This window comes from Cystoisospora suis (assembly GCF_002600585.1).
Source record: "Cystoisospora suis strain Wien I chromosome Unknown contig_1609, whole genome shotgun sequence".
Lineage (NCBI taxonomy): Eukaryota > Apicomplexa > Conoidasida > Eucoccidiorida > Sarcocystidae > Cystoisospora > Cystoisospora suis.
In genome coordinates, this window is record NW_027154409.1 from 1 (window position 1) to 14932 (window position 14932).

The 14932-nt window shown below is 55.9% G+C and overlaps 3 protein-coding genes across 3 annotated transcripts; 1 reads left to right on the top strand and 2 right to left on the bottom strand.

Annotated features, from left to right (window-relative positions):
* Window positions 1-341: 341 nt before the first annotated feature.
* CSUI_003559 (ubiquitin-conjugating enzyme e2 b) lies at window positions 342-3128 on the top strand (the record flags this gene model as incomplete). The annotated part of the gene is made up of 5 exons (XM_068063755.1): window positions 342-736; window positions 1461-1596; window positions 1714-1905; window positions 2215-2318; window positions 2793-3128. The coding sequence occupies exons 1-5, from the start codon at window positions 554-556 to the stop codon at window positions 3126-3128; spliced, it is 951 nt and encodes a 316-aa protein (XP_067924266.1). The 5' UTR covers window positions 342-553.
* A 1580-nt stretch (window positions 3129-4708) lies between these two features.
* Window positions 4709-8959, bottom strand: CSUI_003560 (peptidase family m3 protein). Its single transcript, XM_068063756.1, has 8 exons — window positions 8511-8959; window positions 8132-8420; window positions 7630-7980; window positions 7406-7502; window positions 6705-7251; window positions 6402-6615; window positions 5771-6273; window positions 4709-5595 (listed from the first exon to the last, which is right to left on the bottom strand). Exons 2-8 carry the CDS (start codon window positions 8302-8304, stop codon window positions 5504-5506), a joined length of 1977 nt encoding a protein of 658 aa, XP_067924267.1. The 5' UTR covers window positions 8305-8420; window positions 8511-8959; the 3' UTR covers window positions 4709-5503.
* Window positions 8960-10339: 1380 nt separating this feature from the next.
* Window positions 10340-14820, bottom strand: CSUI_003561 (uncharacterized protein). The gene has a single exon (XM_068063757.1). The coding sequence runs from the start codon at window positions 13652-13654 to the stop codon at window positions 12641-12643; it is 1014 nt and encodes a 337-aa protein (XP_067924268.1). The 5' UTR covers window positions 13655-14820; the 3' UTR covers window positions 10340-12640.
* Between the last annotated feature and the right edge of the window lie 112 nt (window positions 14821-14932).

Consider the following 14932-nt stretch of genomic DNA (forward strand, 5'->3'; position numbering starts at 1 on the left):
TGTTGTGCAGCGGGCACCACATCAACTACTTCGCGCGTCGCTAACAGGGATACGTGTCGTGCCCCCCGAGAAAAAGGAAGATCGATTCACTCCCAATCCATGCGGCAACCTTTTCAGCATGTCGACCGGACTTCGTTGCTCTTGCAGAGGTGCGACTCGGCGGCTCTCAAAAAAGTCACCTCCCCTAACAGTCGCGACTGCGCTGCTGCTCAGGGACAGCTGTTATTCGCCCTATAAACTAGACTGCCACAATTTCACCAGGTGACGGCATCGACTCCTGTAGATCTCAAAGCACCAGCTGCGGTTGTAGACTGCAGGGTGGACGAAGCACCGCAGTCCAAGACCACGGGTGGCTCGAGGTTCTCGGCTGTAAAGCAGTATTCCTTGTAGTCCGCGCCGAGCCGAAGAAGCCGCGACGCCACCGAAAGGATTTTCGAAGAGATCTTTACCAGTGTTCCTCTCCGCTGGCTTCTGAGACGACCTTCCCGGATTGAGACAGATACGCTCTCCCTTACCAAGAGCGCCGCTACAGGGCTGGGTGGCGCTTGCCACGATGGGAGTGCATGCTGGCAAAAAGCTGCATAGTGTAAACTTTAGTGAGCGAGTCTTAGGTTATTTTGCCGGCACTCTCTGCTGCGTCAAAACTTTCCTTGTAAAAGCATTCCCAAAATCGCGCTGGAGGGGGGTTCTGCCTCTTGTTTCTTGGAGTCCTTGTGCAACTATGTCGAGCCACGCGGTAAGTCGGGGTACCCGGCCCGCTCTTTGGCGCCTGTTCTGTACATAAGTTTTGTCACATCGTGCGTGGTTTCTGTTAAGGCCTAGACATGTTGTCTCCCGCCGGAGAAATCGGGAGTCTGTCGCGGAACTGGCGTACGTGTGCGGCGGCTGTCCGACAGTTATTTTGTCACGAAACAGCACCCCGTCTGTCCAGGTTCCGTCCATGGAACTGTTCCGTGTCACCGCCGCCAGCTCTCTTCGAGGACATTTTATCTAGCACCTGCATTTTCTTCTTTTTCCGTTTCTGTGCAACGGAGGTGCTCCTGGTAGGCAGTGCCATGGTGGGAGAGTTAGATGCATCCATCCTGCTGTACCGGGGGACTGCGAGTATCGTCCAAGAGTAACAGCGGTTCAACTTCTTTGCGTAGTGTTTCCTATCAACCTGCGGAGGATTTGCTCAGCTATCCGTAGTCTAAGCTGTGTCCGCTGCTAGCAGCATTTTTGTTTGCGTGGGTATCGCACGTACTGTGCTGGTTACTTTTCTGGTGGCAAGTGCGGCCTCCATTCAGAGTTGTCGCACTAGATCCTGGCGCCGATCCGCTTTACTTTCAAAGGAGCGACGACGGGGGGCAGTTGTGCTTGCTTCTGCGACTAATGAATTATTGCCGTTGTACCCGGAATGCGTCGCAGTGTGAGGCTTCATCGATCCTCACTTTAGAGAAAACGTGTCCTCATGCGTACAGAGGAAGCGGCTTATCCGCGACTTCCGCAAACTGCAGACGGATCCTCCACACGGTGTAAATGGAGCGCCCGTCGGCAACGATATCATGAAGTGGAACGCAGTCATTTTTGGCCCGGAAGACACACCTTGGGAAGGCGGTAAGACTTTCGCTAGCTTCTCGCCTGTAATTCAAATCGTACGGTCGCGATCACCTTCTAGTGAGGAAGAACGCGTGAAGCACAGCCTGTATCGTCCTGACTGTGTGTAGGACTCAGCCCTGTCTTGCCTTAGTGTTCTGTGTCTGGAGTGGGGGGACCGGAGGACCAGAGAGGGTTCGGCTTTTACAGATTGCGTTCCTTTCGCCGTTTTGTTAACAGGTACATTTCAATTGGAAATGATCTTCAGCAACGAGTATCCGAACCGTCCGCCTCTAGTTAGATTTCTTTCGAAACTATTCCACCCCAACGGTAGGTCCGCACAACTCCGAAGTGGTGTGCAGCGGTCCCCGTATTCGCTGGCAGTGCCTCGGTTACTCATTGTATGGCCACCTGTATTGCCTGAAACGTTTGCAATTTGTCACCTCAGTTGAGGCCGCGATGAGTGGACTGGACCGTCCAGACTGTCTGTCAAGTAGTGCGTCTTGTGGATTGCTATCCGAAGTATACTATCTGCAGTTTCGCGTCTCAGTGGACCCGTATGTGGTGCAGTATGAGAGGACCGGGACAGCAGTCCTCACTTCTCGATCGGGTTCCACAGACTGGTTCCCTCTTCGCTAGTTGGCTTTTCTTCAGTGTACAACGACGGAAATATCTGCCTGGACATTCTCCAAACGCAATGGAGTCCGATCTACGACATCTCTGCTATCCTGACCTCCATTCAGGTGGGTGACAGGCATCCGGCAAGTTCTTTTTCTTTTTGGCGTGCGTAGCAGTGGATTTGCTCATGTAGGGAGTTCCGTAGCTGCAGCTAAGCCCCGGCGGGGGTCGCCATGTGCGATATCACCGTTCGGTATACTAGTTAAGCAAGTTTGCAGTAGTTTTTGAAAATTAGACGAGGCTACATGAAAAGTGGCACTGAGGCGCATCAGCGGCAGAGTTCTATCCATCAGCTACTTCACAGACGCCGCAGTAGTAGCGTCGCTGTGGGTTCGGCAGCATGCGAGACAACTCGGCTGTCGGGTTTTGCCGCAGCGGTTGAGCACGCAGCAGTAATGGCTCATGCCAAGCGGCATCGTGCGCTATCAAGAGTGGAACTCTTCTCCTGAGCTGGAGCCGACTGCTCATTCGCCTGGGCTTGTCTACTCTGACCGATATTTTCTTGACGAGCTCGATGCGGTGTGGCGGCGTGCGCGCAGTCGCTGCTGAGCGATCCGAACCCAAGCAGCCCGGCAAACCAGGAGGCGGCGCGATTGTATGCGGAGAACCGGCGTGAGTATAATCGTCGAGTGCAGCAGTGCGTCAACGACTCTTGGGCGACGGTGCCTACGGAGCCGATAGAAGCCCCGAGGGCTTCGCCGGCCACCACGGACGGACCCCATGCGTCTGAAAACCGCGCGCTTGTCGTCAGCGAGCAATCTTCCACATCGGGAACTGCCGCCGTCGCTTTACGGGGATCTGAAAGCACTCCAGAGGCAGGTGCAGTGAGCAGCGACGATGCGCGACAGTTGTCAGGAAGTCGAACTTCCTTGTAATTATTGCGTTTTGGAGACTGTACAGCAGTTCGTGGTGAACCGAACTTGGTGAAAGCAGCTACATTTCCGACGAAACTCTGAGGCAAACGCACTGCACCCCTGGGATTCTCACGCCGTGCGGTAGCGTCTCGCATCAGTAAACCTTTTACTCTGAATGCAGGTTTTCTTGTTTTGTAACTGATCGAGGCTTTCTCGCTGTCAAAAGTTCTTCAAGCGTTCCTTTGTCGCTAAGAAGCCTCACGACACTTCTTAGTGTGGACGCTGTAGTGGTGACCCCTCACCAAGTTTGTTGGGTTGTGCTGGCGCGGCACTTGTGCATGCCAGTTTGTCCCCTGCCGTACGGTCCTAACCCTGTCGAGGACCGACTAGCTAAGCAGTAAAGCAGCTCTGTATCGCTCCACTGCTCGAAGATGTTAGTCAGGTGCCTTCTTTTTGCGAGTTCCGAGAATAGTCGAGGTCGGCGGATCGTAAGGGGTGACTGCAGAGGAGGGAACGTGAGGCAGTAGTATTCGACCGCGGGTCTCGTCGCCTTAACGTTTCCAGCGAGAACAGAGGTACTGCCGCCGCTGCTGGGCAGCAGCGATGTGTGTTGGGGTCACTCTATTGAGTAGCTCGTATAGTGGCCTCGGGGTGCACAGCCTTCTCTATCGTTGTACGCACACGTGTGGTCAGCATGCAGTCTCCAGCTCACATGAGTCTCATTACTGTTACACACTTGGAGGTCAGGTACCTGGTCAGGTGATTGGGGCCTGTCGCCTCCAACGCCTGAACTAGAGGAGACGCGGCCTGATACGTGAAACACCATGGCGGAACTTGTGCGGTGTCGGACTGAGTGTCAACTCCCCGAAAGCAGGCTTCAAGGGGACTACCATCAAGTACAGGGACGGCCACGATAGTCGTGCGCTCAATTACGCACAAAAAGAAGACGGTGGCAGGCGTGCCGCGTGTTTCTAGCTTGCCGGCCATGCAAGTGTGATGCATACGCAGCTGCACGTGTTCAGCTGGAGAGGTGTAGTGCGGGGGTGTACCTTTGCGGATTTTGTACCGCACCTGCCCGGTCAGAGAGGGCACTCCGTAGCTTGTCCCCGGAGGCGGAATGCGGGCAGTTTCGTGGAGAGCAGGCCGGCAACGGACCTAGGTGAAGGCGTTCCCCAATGGTCGGCGGCGCGGGGTCCCTGAGCTGCGAAGCAAGGGCATGCCGTTGTTTCACTGCCAGACAGTCCAGAGACTTGTCTCGGACGCAGGAGTGGCCCCGCGGTCGTCAGAGGGCCTCTTACAGATTCTGGTCTCCCAGATTCTTGCCTGCCGGGGGAGTTGCAGGAGGCAGTAATCTATGAACGGCTTTGAATTCAGTTGCCACGAGAGCGAGCAGTTCTTCCCTAGAAGTGACTCCGCGTGTTCTCGATAGTCCCCGGGCCTTGCTCTTCTCTGGGAACGCAGCGATTCACCGTTACTGACATGCAAGCGGCACGCGTTGTCTTTCAGTACGGAGTTGCAGCTGATGTCGCCAATCCGGGAATCTTTTCGATTTCTGCGAGAACTCGGGTACTTCCGTACGAACGCACAGGTGCCTTTCTCACCAGCGCGCGGTCGGATAACAGCATGATGGGCGAGTAAGGGGGGAGCAGCAGTGGACATTCACCAAGTGGAGAGTTTGGGGCGACGACTAACAGGCAAGGGCAAGGGAGTATCCCACTCAGTGCCTGACTAATGCGGAGTGAGCGTTGCACTTTCTCAAGGGACACTGCAGATCGAAGGACATCTTCAGCCGTGGCTTCTGCAGTACCCTAGGACGTGAAGGAGTAATCAGGACACTGTGGCCCGTCACCATCTAAAAATTTGGTCTCCCGAATTAGAGAGCACTTTTAGTTCTGGCTTCTACTTTCTGACAATTTCAGCCATGTCTTCCCCATGACAGACAGCCTCTTTTCAGTGACAGCCTTGCTCTTCCCTGCTGTTTACGACCCCCCGGGGTCGGAACAGCATACCAAAGCTCTGGATGCGGTTTCAACATGCAGCTGACTGCAAAGTGTCTCCTCGAGCGCCAGAAAGAAAGAAGTCGTCGCGTATGACCGGCGGCAGCAGCTTCTTTTACGGAGTAACTGAGTGACTGTCGTGTTTCTCATTGATGCCCCAGTCGATAGGAAGTGCGTACTGCTTGTAGAGAAGCGGGCCACGGGGTTCAGGGGACCTTTGTCTTCCGGTTTGCCGGGGCCGGCATTCGGTGACACCAGCTAGGGATCGCTCCCAAAGTAAGCCGAGTGTGGCACATTCCCAGTACAAGGTAGCACAGCAACGCGCGCCGCCGTCACCTTTATCCCCGATGTGGGACTACGATAGAGGTCATTCAGTCTCGAACCAACGGTAAACAACCTTCAGACTGAGTGTGTCTGGAGAAATGGTTGTTCTGCACTTGAAATATAGCCCAGCTCTTGTGCGAGCTTTTCCGCCTCGTTTATGAGGGATCCTGCGAGACAGGCGCGACGCAGTGAATCCATAAGGCAGCCGGCGAACACAGGTGAGCCAGTCGATGACTACTGGTCTGGAAACGGAAACTCAGCAGCAAGAATATGCCGGATGGTACCCTACGGCTCCAGCTGCCGACGTTCCGCCGGATGCCCTTTGCAACAGTGGCCGCTCACCGAGTCGCAGTTCCAATGCGGTTGTCCAAAAAGAAGGGTCCGACGGGTTCAAGCCGAAGGGCGCGAGGGCGGTCTCGAGGTCAAGGGTATCCCCAGCTCGAAGAAGACTGATTAGTTTCTCTTCGAACCCGTCAGTGTCGCGCTCTCTTGCGGCAAGCAACGACCCGACGAGCAAGTCAGCGAAGGCGTACGAGTACACGTAGAACGGTGCTTTTGTGAAGTGGTGAACGCCGCTCCAGTCCTTCTCGATGTCTTTATAGCTGTCAAATACTTCGCCCTCCGCGCCGTAAAATTCCCTGGACCCACGGACAACACTGAGAGTCAGCCGGTGCACGCTCTCGCAGTCACGCTGGAGACACAAGAATTGCTGTGTGCTGTGACAGTCGTTAGTGCCGGCACGAGCTGTGGAAGGGCTCGAAGAATCACCTGGTCGCTTGCAGCCACAACGCGTCGAAATCACTGTCACCAAGCAGCCCGGACCGCCGTGCATCATGCACCAACTCCTGTGAGAAACGTTACGGAACAGTATCACAGCTCGAGATTTGACGGTGCTGTTGTGCTCTCTCCCGCGCGTTCCGCTGCATTTCGTGCTGCCTCTGACGGTCTAGTAGAGTACAACCTCACCTCAAACCGGTCAAAGGAAATTTGGCGGATGATTGTACCGAGGAGACTGTCCACGTGCTCTACTATCATTTCTAGTTTCCTGTATTTGCACTTTGTCTGCTCCAGAAGGTGGCCGAACACAATTGTCTCTCCCATTATGCTCGCCGTCTCAGCCAGGGTTAACGGGGGGTGGTACTGGAGGTGACCTTGCTCGTACGCCAGCATGAAGTGAATCGCATGGCCTGTGCCACCGCACCAACAACGCGGAGTTGCAGAGCTCATCCAGCGCACCTGCGTAGAAGGCCTTCAGTCTCCAACCAGATCGACTCACCTGCCTCGTGTGCTAGAGTTTTGACGTTCTGCTTCGTGCCTGTATGGTTCATCAGAATGAAAGGCCCAGTCGTCGGCGTTCCGCCGCTGCAGAAAGCCCCAGTCTGCTTGCCCTTCGTGGGTGCAGCATCGACTCTCCCCTCGGCCAGTAATTTCTCGAAAAGCCTCGAGAAAACCGATGAGAAGCTCGAGAAACCAGTCCTGACGATGTCCACCGTTTGCCTCCAAGATAGCTTTTGAGTGCCAACCGCGTCATCTCTCAGGGTGACTGGTGCCAACCGGTCAACGTACGAAAACTCCTGGGTCAAGCACGAAACACGGAACTCCACACACTGCCTTTGGGTCTTGTTTTCGCACCGGTCGCCTTGTCTTCTGCGATGACTCCATTGAGAGCTCACCCTGACGCCGTGCACGGAAGCCAGCAGCTGCTTCTTCAATAGCAAGGCTCTCCGGGCGAGCTTGGTACCACTTGACTTGACGGCAGATATCAGAGCGCTCACGACTTGGTCGGACACATTGTTCCGGACATTCCTCCTCGAACGCGCTGACTACAAAGGAGGGAACCCGAACGGTCAGAAGCACGCAGACAAACATTCACGCTGCTGCGTATCCAACGCCAGCACTTCGTCAGCCCGCCACGCCTCCATGGACGGCGGCGGCCATCTGGTCGCACTGCCGGGTTGGCTCTGACGGGGCGCTTACCGCGTAGCCTCGCTCGTCACACTCGATAATCCACGATCCGACAACAAGATTCAGCGCAAGCGCTGCAAACTGGTCGACACGATTCTCGAGGATGCCGCTGCATGCAGTGGCCCAAAACTGAAACATCAGCACTACTCGGTCAACAGTCAACCCGCGGATCTTTCGACGGTACAGCTAAGAGGACACCACTTGAACCTCCTTCGTCGGTTACCGTTGATCCTCACCGTTTGACTGCCGCCTGAGCACTGTGTCTTTCATCGTGACTGGGGCTGCGCAGCAACGCCCGAATCTCAGTGTACGATAACTCTTTGGCATTGCCTTCAAGACGGAATGTGGCCGAGCTCAGCTGTTTCCTGTACGCCTTGACGGCTATGTCGGGCGTCGTCCAAGGTCTCCGTGCACCGAGGGCCTTCTCAGTACCCTCTGGCAGCAGATACGCTCTGCGCTGCCGCAGCCTCTCTATGAAAGCTTGGTAATGGTGCGCACGTGCGTCGGTTTCCAGCAAACGGTTCAGCACTTCCGCCGGCATGCGGGCAACTTCATGTGAGACAAAGGCTAAGTAGTCTGTATGTAAACTGCGTGTACGCAAAACAACAATGGACAGGACATCCCAAGGCACACCCGTGGCTGGTCAGGCGGCAGCAACAGGTGCACCTGTCCCCACACCGAGCGCGGTGCTCAGTTCTCGGCATAAGCTTCCGCCGCAGACCGCTGTGCTGTCCATACCGACTCGACCGGGTGTCGATATTGCTTTTCCGTCTCCTGATCGCATCATCCGTCATATCCTGACTGCTCCTCAGGCTCCAAAAGACTAGCACGGCGTCAAGATCTTCCTGAATTTTCTCAAACTCCGTCAAGGCGTCTCCAAGAGACAAATGCAGTTTACCGTTGAACGTCATATGAAACTTGGAGGCTCTCTCCTCCAGCTCGTCGACCAAGCCGTCAGTGGACGAGGGGGTCACTCCAATTCTGGCGAAGTGCTTCTCTAGCGGCCATCGCGGCAAAGAGCAGCTGCCTGCACCCCCTCGACACGTGACAACAACCGGTATGGCATCCGCCTAGTGCGCTCAGCTTCGGCGTAGCATGAACCGACAGCGGTGCGTACCTGGAGAGTGGTCGTACTGAGCGCCTCCGGAGAGCTGCACAAAGCATCGCACGTCGCAGCTGCGTCCAGGAATACTCCGATGGAAGCTTCTCTCGAGTGTAACATCCTTACCAGTGGCTCTGGAGCAGCATGGCCGACAACGGCCAGCAGTACTGTGAGAGTAAGGACAGAGAGGCTTCGCCAGGTGCTGCGATGCGGGGTCATTGTAGGACGAGGGGGGAAGCGAAGAGCAGTACAAGCCAGGTGCACTTGCTGTCAACTAAACGGCCGTGGGCTGCTGGGCAGAAGCGCTATTGACAGAGACAAGCAACTAATAAGCCCGCTGAGCAGCGCCGCATCACTTAAGGACAGTTGCGATGTCAACACAGTTCGCCACCTTGGGGCGTAGACAACTATAGCCGGTGCCAAAGGCGTAGTATGCTAAGTGGCAGAGTTTTTCCCGAAACGTATTCTAAGGCCAGAGAAAAGTAAAAAAAGAGATCCAACTACTGTGCTGGACCGAACCGGTTGCTGCTAGACTTAAAAGCGCGACCGTTTTGGCCAGCCGTGTCTGGTGTCAGTGCATCGGCCAGCATCGAGTAACACCACTCTGACTAGTCATCCCACAAAGCGCTGCCGAGCGACTTGTTCGCAGGATGCGCCTCTCCCCAAAGTGCAGCGTCCTCTCTTCTAGCACCAGGCGTGGATACAGGCCGCGACAGCGTCGCCGCAGAAGCATTAGATTCAAGGGAAAGCTGCTTGAGAGTAATTTAGGGCTCAGGCAGCAAGCTTCAGACGTTAAAGCGCTGTTCTAATCGTCTGTTGACAGACGCCGCCACAAGTGACGTCCTTAGTGTGATGCCGCGAAGTGAACCTCGTACTAAGTTGGCTATTGCTTCTTCGCCACTGTAGCAACGAAATGGGAAAGATTCCGTACTCTGCGTGAGTAACTGGTATAGGTGGCTGTTTCCGCATTGAAAGCGGACACACACGGGTCGGTGGTCCGCTACAGCCGTCGGAAGAAAGCATAGCGGTAAGGAACTTTTCTGCTGGTTTTGGAATTCGGCGCCTCCACAGCAGACTTGTGCACAATGCGTGCATTTTTTCGTGTTCGGATCGAGTACCCACGGCTCAACAAGTTTCGCTTCACTAAGCTCCATCACTGGTCTCGCAGCGCTGTCCGAGTGTCCGAGCGTGCGCGGGGCAGTCGGCCAACGCTGACTAGCGCGCCATGAAGCGCTGGTCTCCACTGCGAATTCCTGGCAACGCCCTCCGTGACGTTCACCTCTGCAGCTTTGCGGTCCCTCACTAAACAAGACGTGGTGTGCTACAGACCCTGGGAGCTGCCCGCTGCGGAGTCAGTACTAGCGTCTGCTGCCGTACTACACTCCACAGCTCCGCGTTCACGCGGTTTTCAGCCGCTGTCCAGCAGACAACCGACGGATCTTCCTCGTGCCGACCTAAGAAACCCCACCGCCTCGAGGCATTTATCCAACATACAAACAATAGCTTGGTGCTCGTCCTAAAGATGGCGGATGCCGTCCTCATGTCTAGCTCATACATGAAAGACGAGTGTGCCTACTGTTTGGTGGGCAGCCAGACCCGGGCCATCGTCCCCCAGTCTCGCTTCGGCTGCTGTCGTCGCGAGGATGCTCGCATGTGAGGACGAGGACTCCTTAGTTCACCCGGCAAGGTGACAATATACCATGTGTGCTGCTTTCTTAAGATTTAGTTCATGATCTATCGCGCTATGTACTTCTGATTTGTCGTCCCTGTTCCGTGTTCTATCGACAAACGATACCATCGCTGGCTGTTGCTCCGCGGCGAAGCGGGCTCCATATTCTGATTTTGCCGGAGGTTTGCGTTTGGCACAGTAACAGTACTGCAGTGACCACTTTATTAACGAGGCAGGACCTCGCTGTTCCACACGCAGCTAAGTTCATTGGTACTTTTTCGTTTTTTACCATGCTTTGTTAGCATCGCAACACCCTCAGCCTATCTGTCACCGTTGTGAGTCGTCGAGATTAGCGTAGCCCGACAGCCAAAGCGCGCAGACAAGGGACCATTGTAGCAATACTCTGTCCCTTGCTGCTGTTTCTCCGCGGCTGTGTTCGCCTGGCATGTACCGTTCTCCCTATAGCGGCGCTCCTGGGTATCCCCCTTCTGCAACTGTCTGACAGCCGCTAGATCTTGTGAAAGACCCTCAGTCGACGCCTGCGAAATCAACCAAGGAGGTCCCCGTCAGCCAGGCTCCCATTTCAAAGAGAGCTGCCAAACGCGTATGGAGAAGATAATGCTCATATGCATTGTGCAAGGCTGAGGACCCGCACCACCGCCGTCGGAGAGCATTGCAGTAAGGTGAGCTCGGACGAGTCTGGCTTGCCTATGGAGCCAACATCACCATCCGCCGTATCACTTGAGGGATGCGCCCTCGGCGCTGCACATGCCTGGTCCATCATCACTGCGCGCGGCCGTCCAGTGCGCCTGGACGAAGACGAGGGAGAAGGAATAATAGGGCACGGCAGGAGCCAATCTGAAGTGATGCATTATGGTGACGTATGGGATGATTCTTCGCGCGCAGAAGGATACAGAGCCCTTGACGGGTGCAACTCGATGGAATCCGTTCTTGAAGTTGCGCTGTCTCCCAGTAAACAGCGCTTCATCGACGCAGTTGACTACGGAATGTTGTTGTCCAGCAGTGAGCTGACTCCAAAGCCGGACTCTGGCCCGCCTTCGGCAAGCGACCCATGCCTAGTGCCTATCTCAAAGGCTGCCTTCTACCATGCTCCCAGTAGCGCGAGTGAGAGCTTCTCCATCAGGATGTTCGGCTGCGACGATGATTACTGCGCCGTCGACGAGGCGACAACAGCGGTACCAGGATTGCTAACTCCAAGTGCTGTCTCGTGCTACGAAGAGTACGACACTGAGGCCGCACCCCCCGGCGACGTCGAAGCCGGTTGCGTTTTCAGCGAAAAAGAAATTAGTCTTCTTGTTTCTCTTGAAGAGAGTCCAACAGCCATGTGTGGGCAAGCCGGCCCGCCGACACCTCCCGCCCTTGGAGCATGCGTGTTTGGAGGCGATTTCGGGAACACCGAGACCACACGCCCAATCTCCCGCGGCGATGCGGGACCGTGCGCACTTTTCCTTGAAGAGGTCGCTGGTACCGTGGACAGCACTCGGCACCCGACGCTCGCTGCTTGCTGCCTCTTCGGTTCCTAGGCTACAAGCACCGGAGAGCTGACCTGTCACTGCCATTGTTGCGTTGGGCGGCCCCCGCGTCTAGCTTACACCCATCGAGTTACATCGCCTGTCGCTGCACCCGAGTCGTCAATTCAATAGAGAGCGCGACCTTACTGACCAACGCCAGTGCACACTGGTGCCGTCCTTTCTTCTGATCCTCAAAGACGAACTGTTTGCTTTCATCCATCCTTTATGCTATAGGCCATCAGCCCTCATCGGACGCTGTTGGCCGCAAGTGCGCATCACGAGGCACGAGAAATTTTGTCTGGGCAGCAGCACGTCTCCTGGCGGCAGCGACTGAAAACCTGTTTCAGGCCCTCGAAAACGTAACGGATAGCTTACGCGCCACCTGCTGGCGTGCAGTTGAGCTGCCAGGGCACACTGGAAACAGGTTTCTGGCTGCTGTCGCCACGATGACTCAGCAAAATACTCGAGCGCATTATCTCCAGTTCCGCCACGATCACTCCCGAGGTGGTGATCTCACTCACCTTAGCCACCGTTCGCTGCGCACGTTCCAGAGCACGGTCACCCCAAATACTTTCTCTTCTAAAAGTGCTCCACGGGCCCCTGCTACCCCCTGGAATAGACTCCGGACACACGGGCCTGCCAACAAAACAGCACACTAAGGGTGGCGGCCTTCCCCATACTGGCTAAAAGTATCACCGGCCTACCCGCTACGCAGCTAACATCTATCCAATGCCATTACCTCTGCTGCTGTTTAACAACACACTTGTCACTTCAGCGTGCGATATATTTCAGCACGCTCCTTTCGGGAAACTTCACTTGGTAGGGTTCCTCACTTCCCGATGTTTTCACCCTACTGCTCCAACTTGGCTGGTTGCATGACGGGACAAAAAGAACGCTGCGGATTGCCGAACGGATGTGGCCCGCGACAACACTGCTACGTAATGTCAGACCAATCGTGATGCTAAGAATTCGCTTGCTTTGCGCCTCAGACGGCGTCCCGGAATAGGTGGCGCTGAAACGCCGGTGGGTCTACTCAACCACGCGTCAAACGCGCAGCGCTGTAGAGCTACCTGCATGAACCAGGCCGTCTCTGCATTGGGATCCTCTCTGAGGGAAGAGCTTTCAATGCTGAAACAGACTTTATCGCTCACTGACGATACGCGGGGGGCGTAGTGTCTGTCCACCACGCTGCTGAGCCAGACCAGCGTGCCATTCAACTTCACGTAGTCACCCAAGCGGTACCTCGCCTGCGAACAACGGGAGCCGAGTATCGTTTGCCTGGAGGGGCCCAAGAGAGTACTGAAAGGGACTGCTGCCGTACCCCGCTGCTTGCATATCATGACGCCTGTTCCGTCGTCAAGCAAGTATGTGTCAATGAATGACACAAATATCCTGCTTTGCCCGTCACCACTACCATGACCCGGGCTGTGCAGTCCCCGCTTCCCGGCCTCGTCCGGATATCCTGCTGAAGGGCAGCTGCCTGGCAAGTCGGTAGTGGCTCGTGCCGAATCCATCGTTTCTGGACTTCCGACCGCCGCATCAAAAGACACCTCCTGCGTCGACGACAAAGGAAAGATCCTCCTATCGGCTTTCAATATAAAGCCCGCGAGCTCGAAGGTTTCGGTCCACAGACTTCTGCAGACGCAGACGGGGATGCTGGTCCCTGCTTTGCTCTTTGTGGCGCGAGAGTATGGTCCATCCCGGCGCTGCTGGACTTGTGAGCTACCGCTGAAACCATCGTCGACAGGGCTTTGTCGCAAGAACAGCCCTAGCCATCTTCCCACCTCTGCCACGGAAGCCCGGGGTGAACTGGAAAGCATACGGCCGGACGGCAACGTCGGGGCGGTGCCCTTCAACATGGGAAGCCGCGCCGTGTGCTCACGCCACTCCGTCATTGTATAGCTCCCTCTGCGATGAGAGGCTTCACCGCCGTCTTGCAATGCTCGGCAACGCCGCATCGCTCAACAGAGAAGCAGCTTTTTCCTCACCACAACAGATGGTGAACAACTCTCCAACCCGTGGAAGGAGAGGTGGGGGGCGGTCACGCGCTCGTCCCGGTGGAGGAAAGGGGCCACGGATCCAACTGTCCTGACAGAAGGACGAGCTCGAGAAAATTTTTTGTGATGGAGGGTTGTCCCGTGCACACGGCCACGAAACAAAATCCCCTTGGTTCAACTGTACTGGCCTCCCGGGTCGTAATCTTGCAACCCCGCTTCAGAACGCGGCAAGCCATTTCTTCAGGAATTTCGTTTCCAAGGAGAAGGGAGGGAACGACGTCGACAGAGGAAAGACAGCGCGCAAACGCCCGGTCAGCGGGCCGGAGCGAGCAGTTACAGCCCGGTGGCCTGCAGCAGGGTTGTCGAGGGCGAGTCGATGCAACAGACGCCCTCTGTCCGGCGATGCAGCCTGCGATCGAGCGCGTCTGAAAACACAGGTGCGGACGAACTTCTCCACGAGCTCAGCCGCCACTCGGCGACGGGAGAGCGACTTTGTACGGCATGGCATGCGATTTCAGTTTCCGCGCTGAGTCGCCCAGCTGCGCAACTGTGAGAGAAGCCGCAGTAGAGGTAGGTGTTGTCTTAAGCTGTGGCCAAGAGAGAAAAGAGGTGCACCACAGTCCGACTCCAGAGAAAGGTATCTCTACGCTAAGAGACAAATTTCTGGACAGCGACGGTCAGGCACAAAACAGATGACCCGTTGCATCGTGCACTCCATAGCCCGGCCACAGCGCCGCTGCCTGTTGCTTTGTGCAACATCGCTCTGTTTCCCGCGAACACATCACGAATGCCACTGGAGCGCGTATGCGCACAATAGTTGGAAACGGAACACCGACATTGCACCACACCCCTGCTTACACTATCTGGATTCGCTGGAGGCGACGTCCTTCGGGTGTTGCACATCAGCATATGTTAGCACATCCTTCACGTGCGCTACGATCGTACTGAGCCGGCGAAGTTCGGAGCTGGCTCATCTTTTTCCCACTGGAGCAGGACCTCGCGGGTGTCGGGGGGGTTGGCTTTTTCCACCAGTCGTGATTCCGGAGCCGCACCAACTGAGCGGGCGCGGCTTGTCGGGCTGTTCTCCCACCGTGCTTGTTACGGCTTGTAAAGGTTGCCGCAAGAACTTAAGTGAAGTCGATCCCAGTCTCTTCATGCAAGGCACGACAGGTTTACTGTACGGACCGAGACGCGCCGTAGTTGGCTCACAGGCGGTGGCTCACGACACGGCAGTCAGTA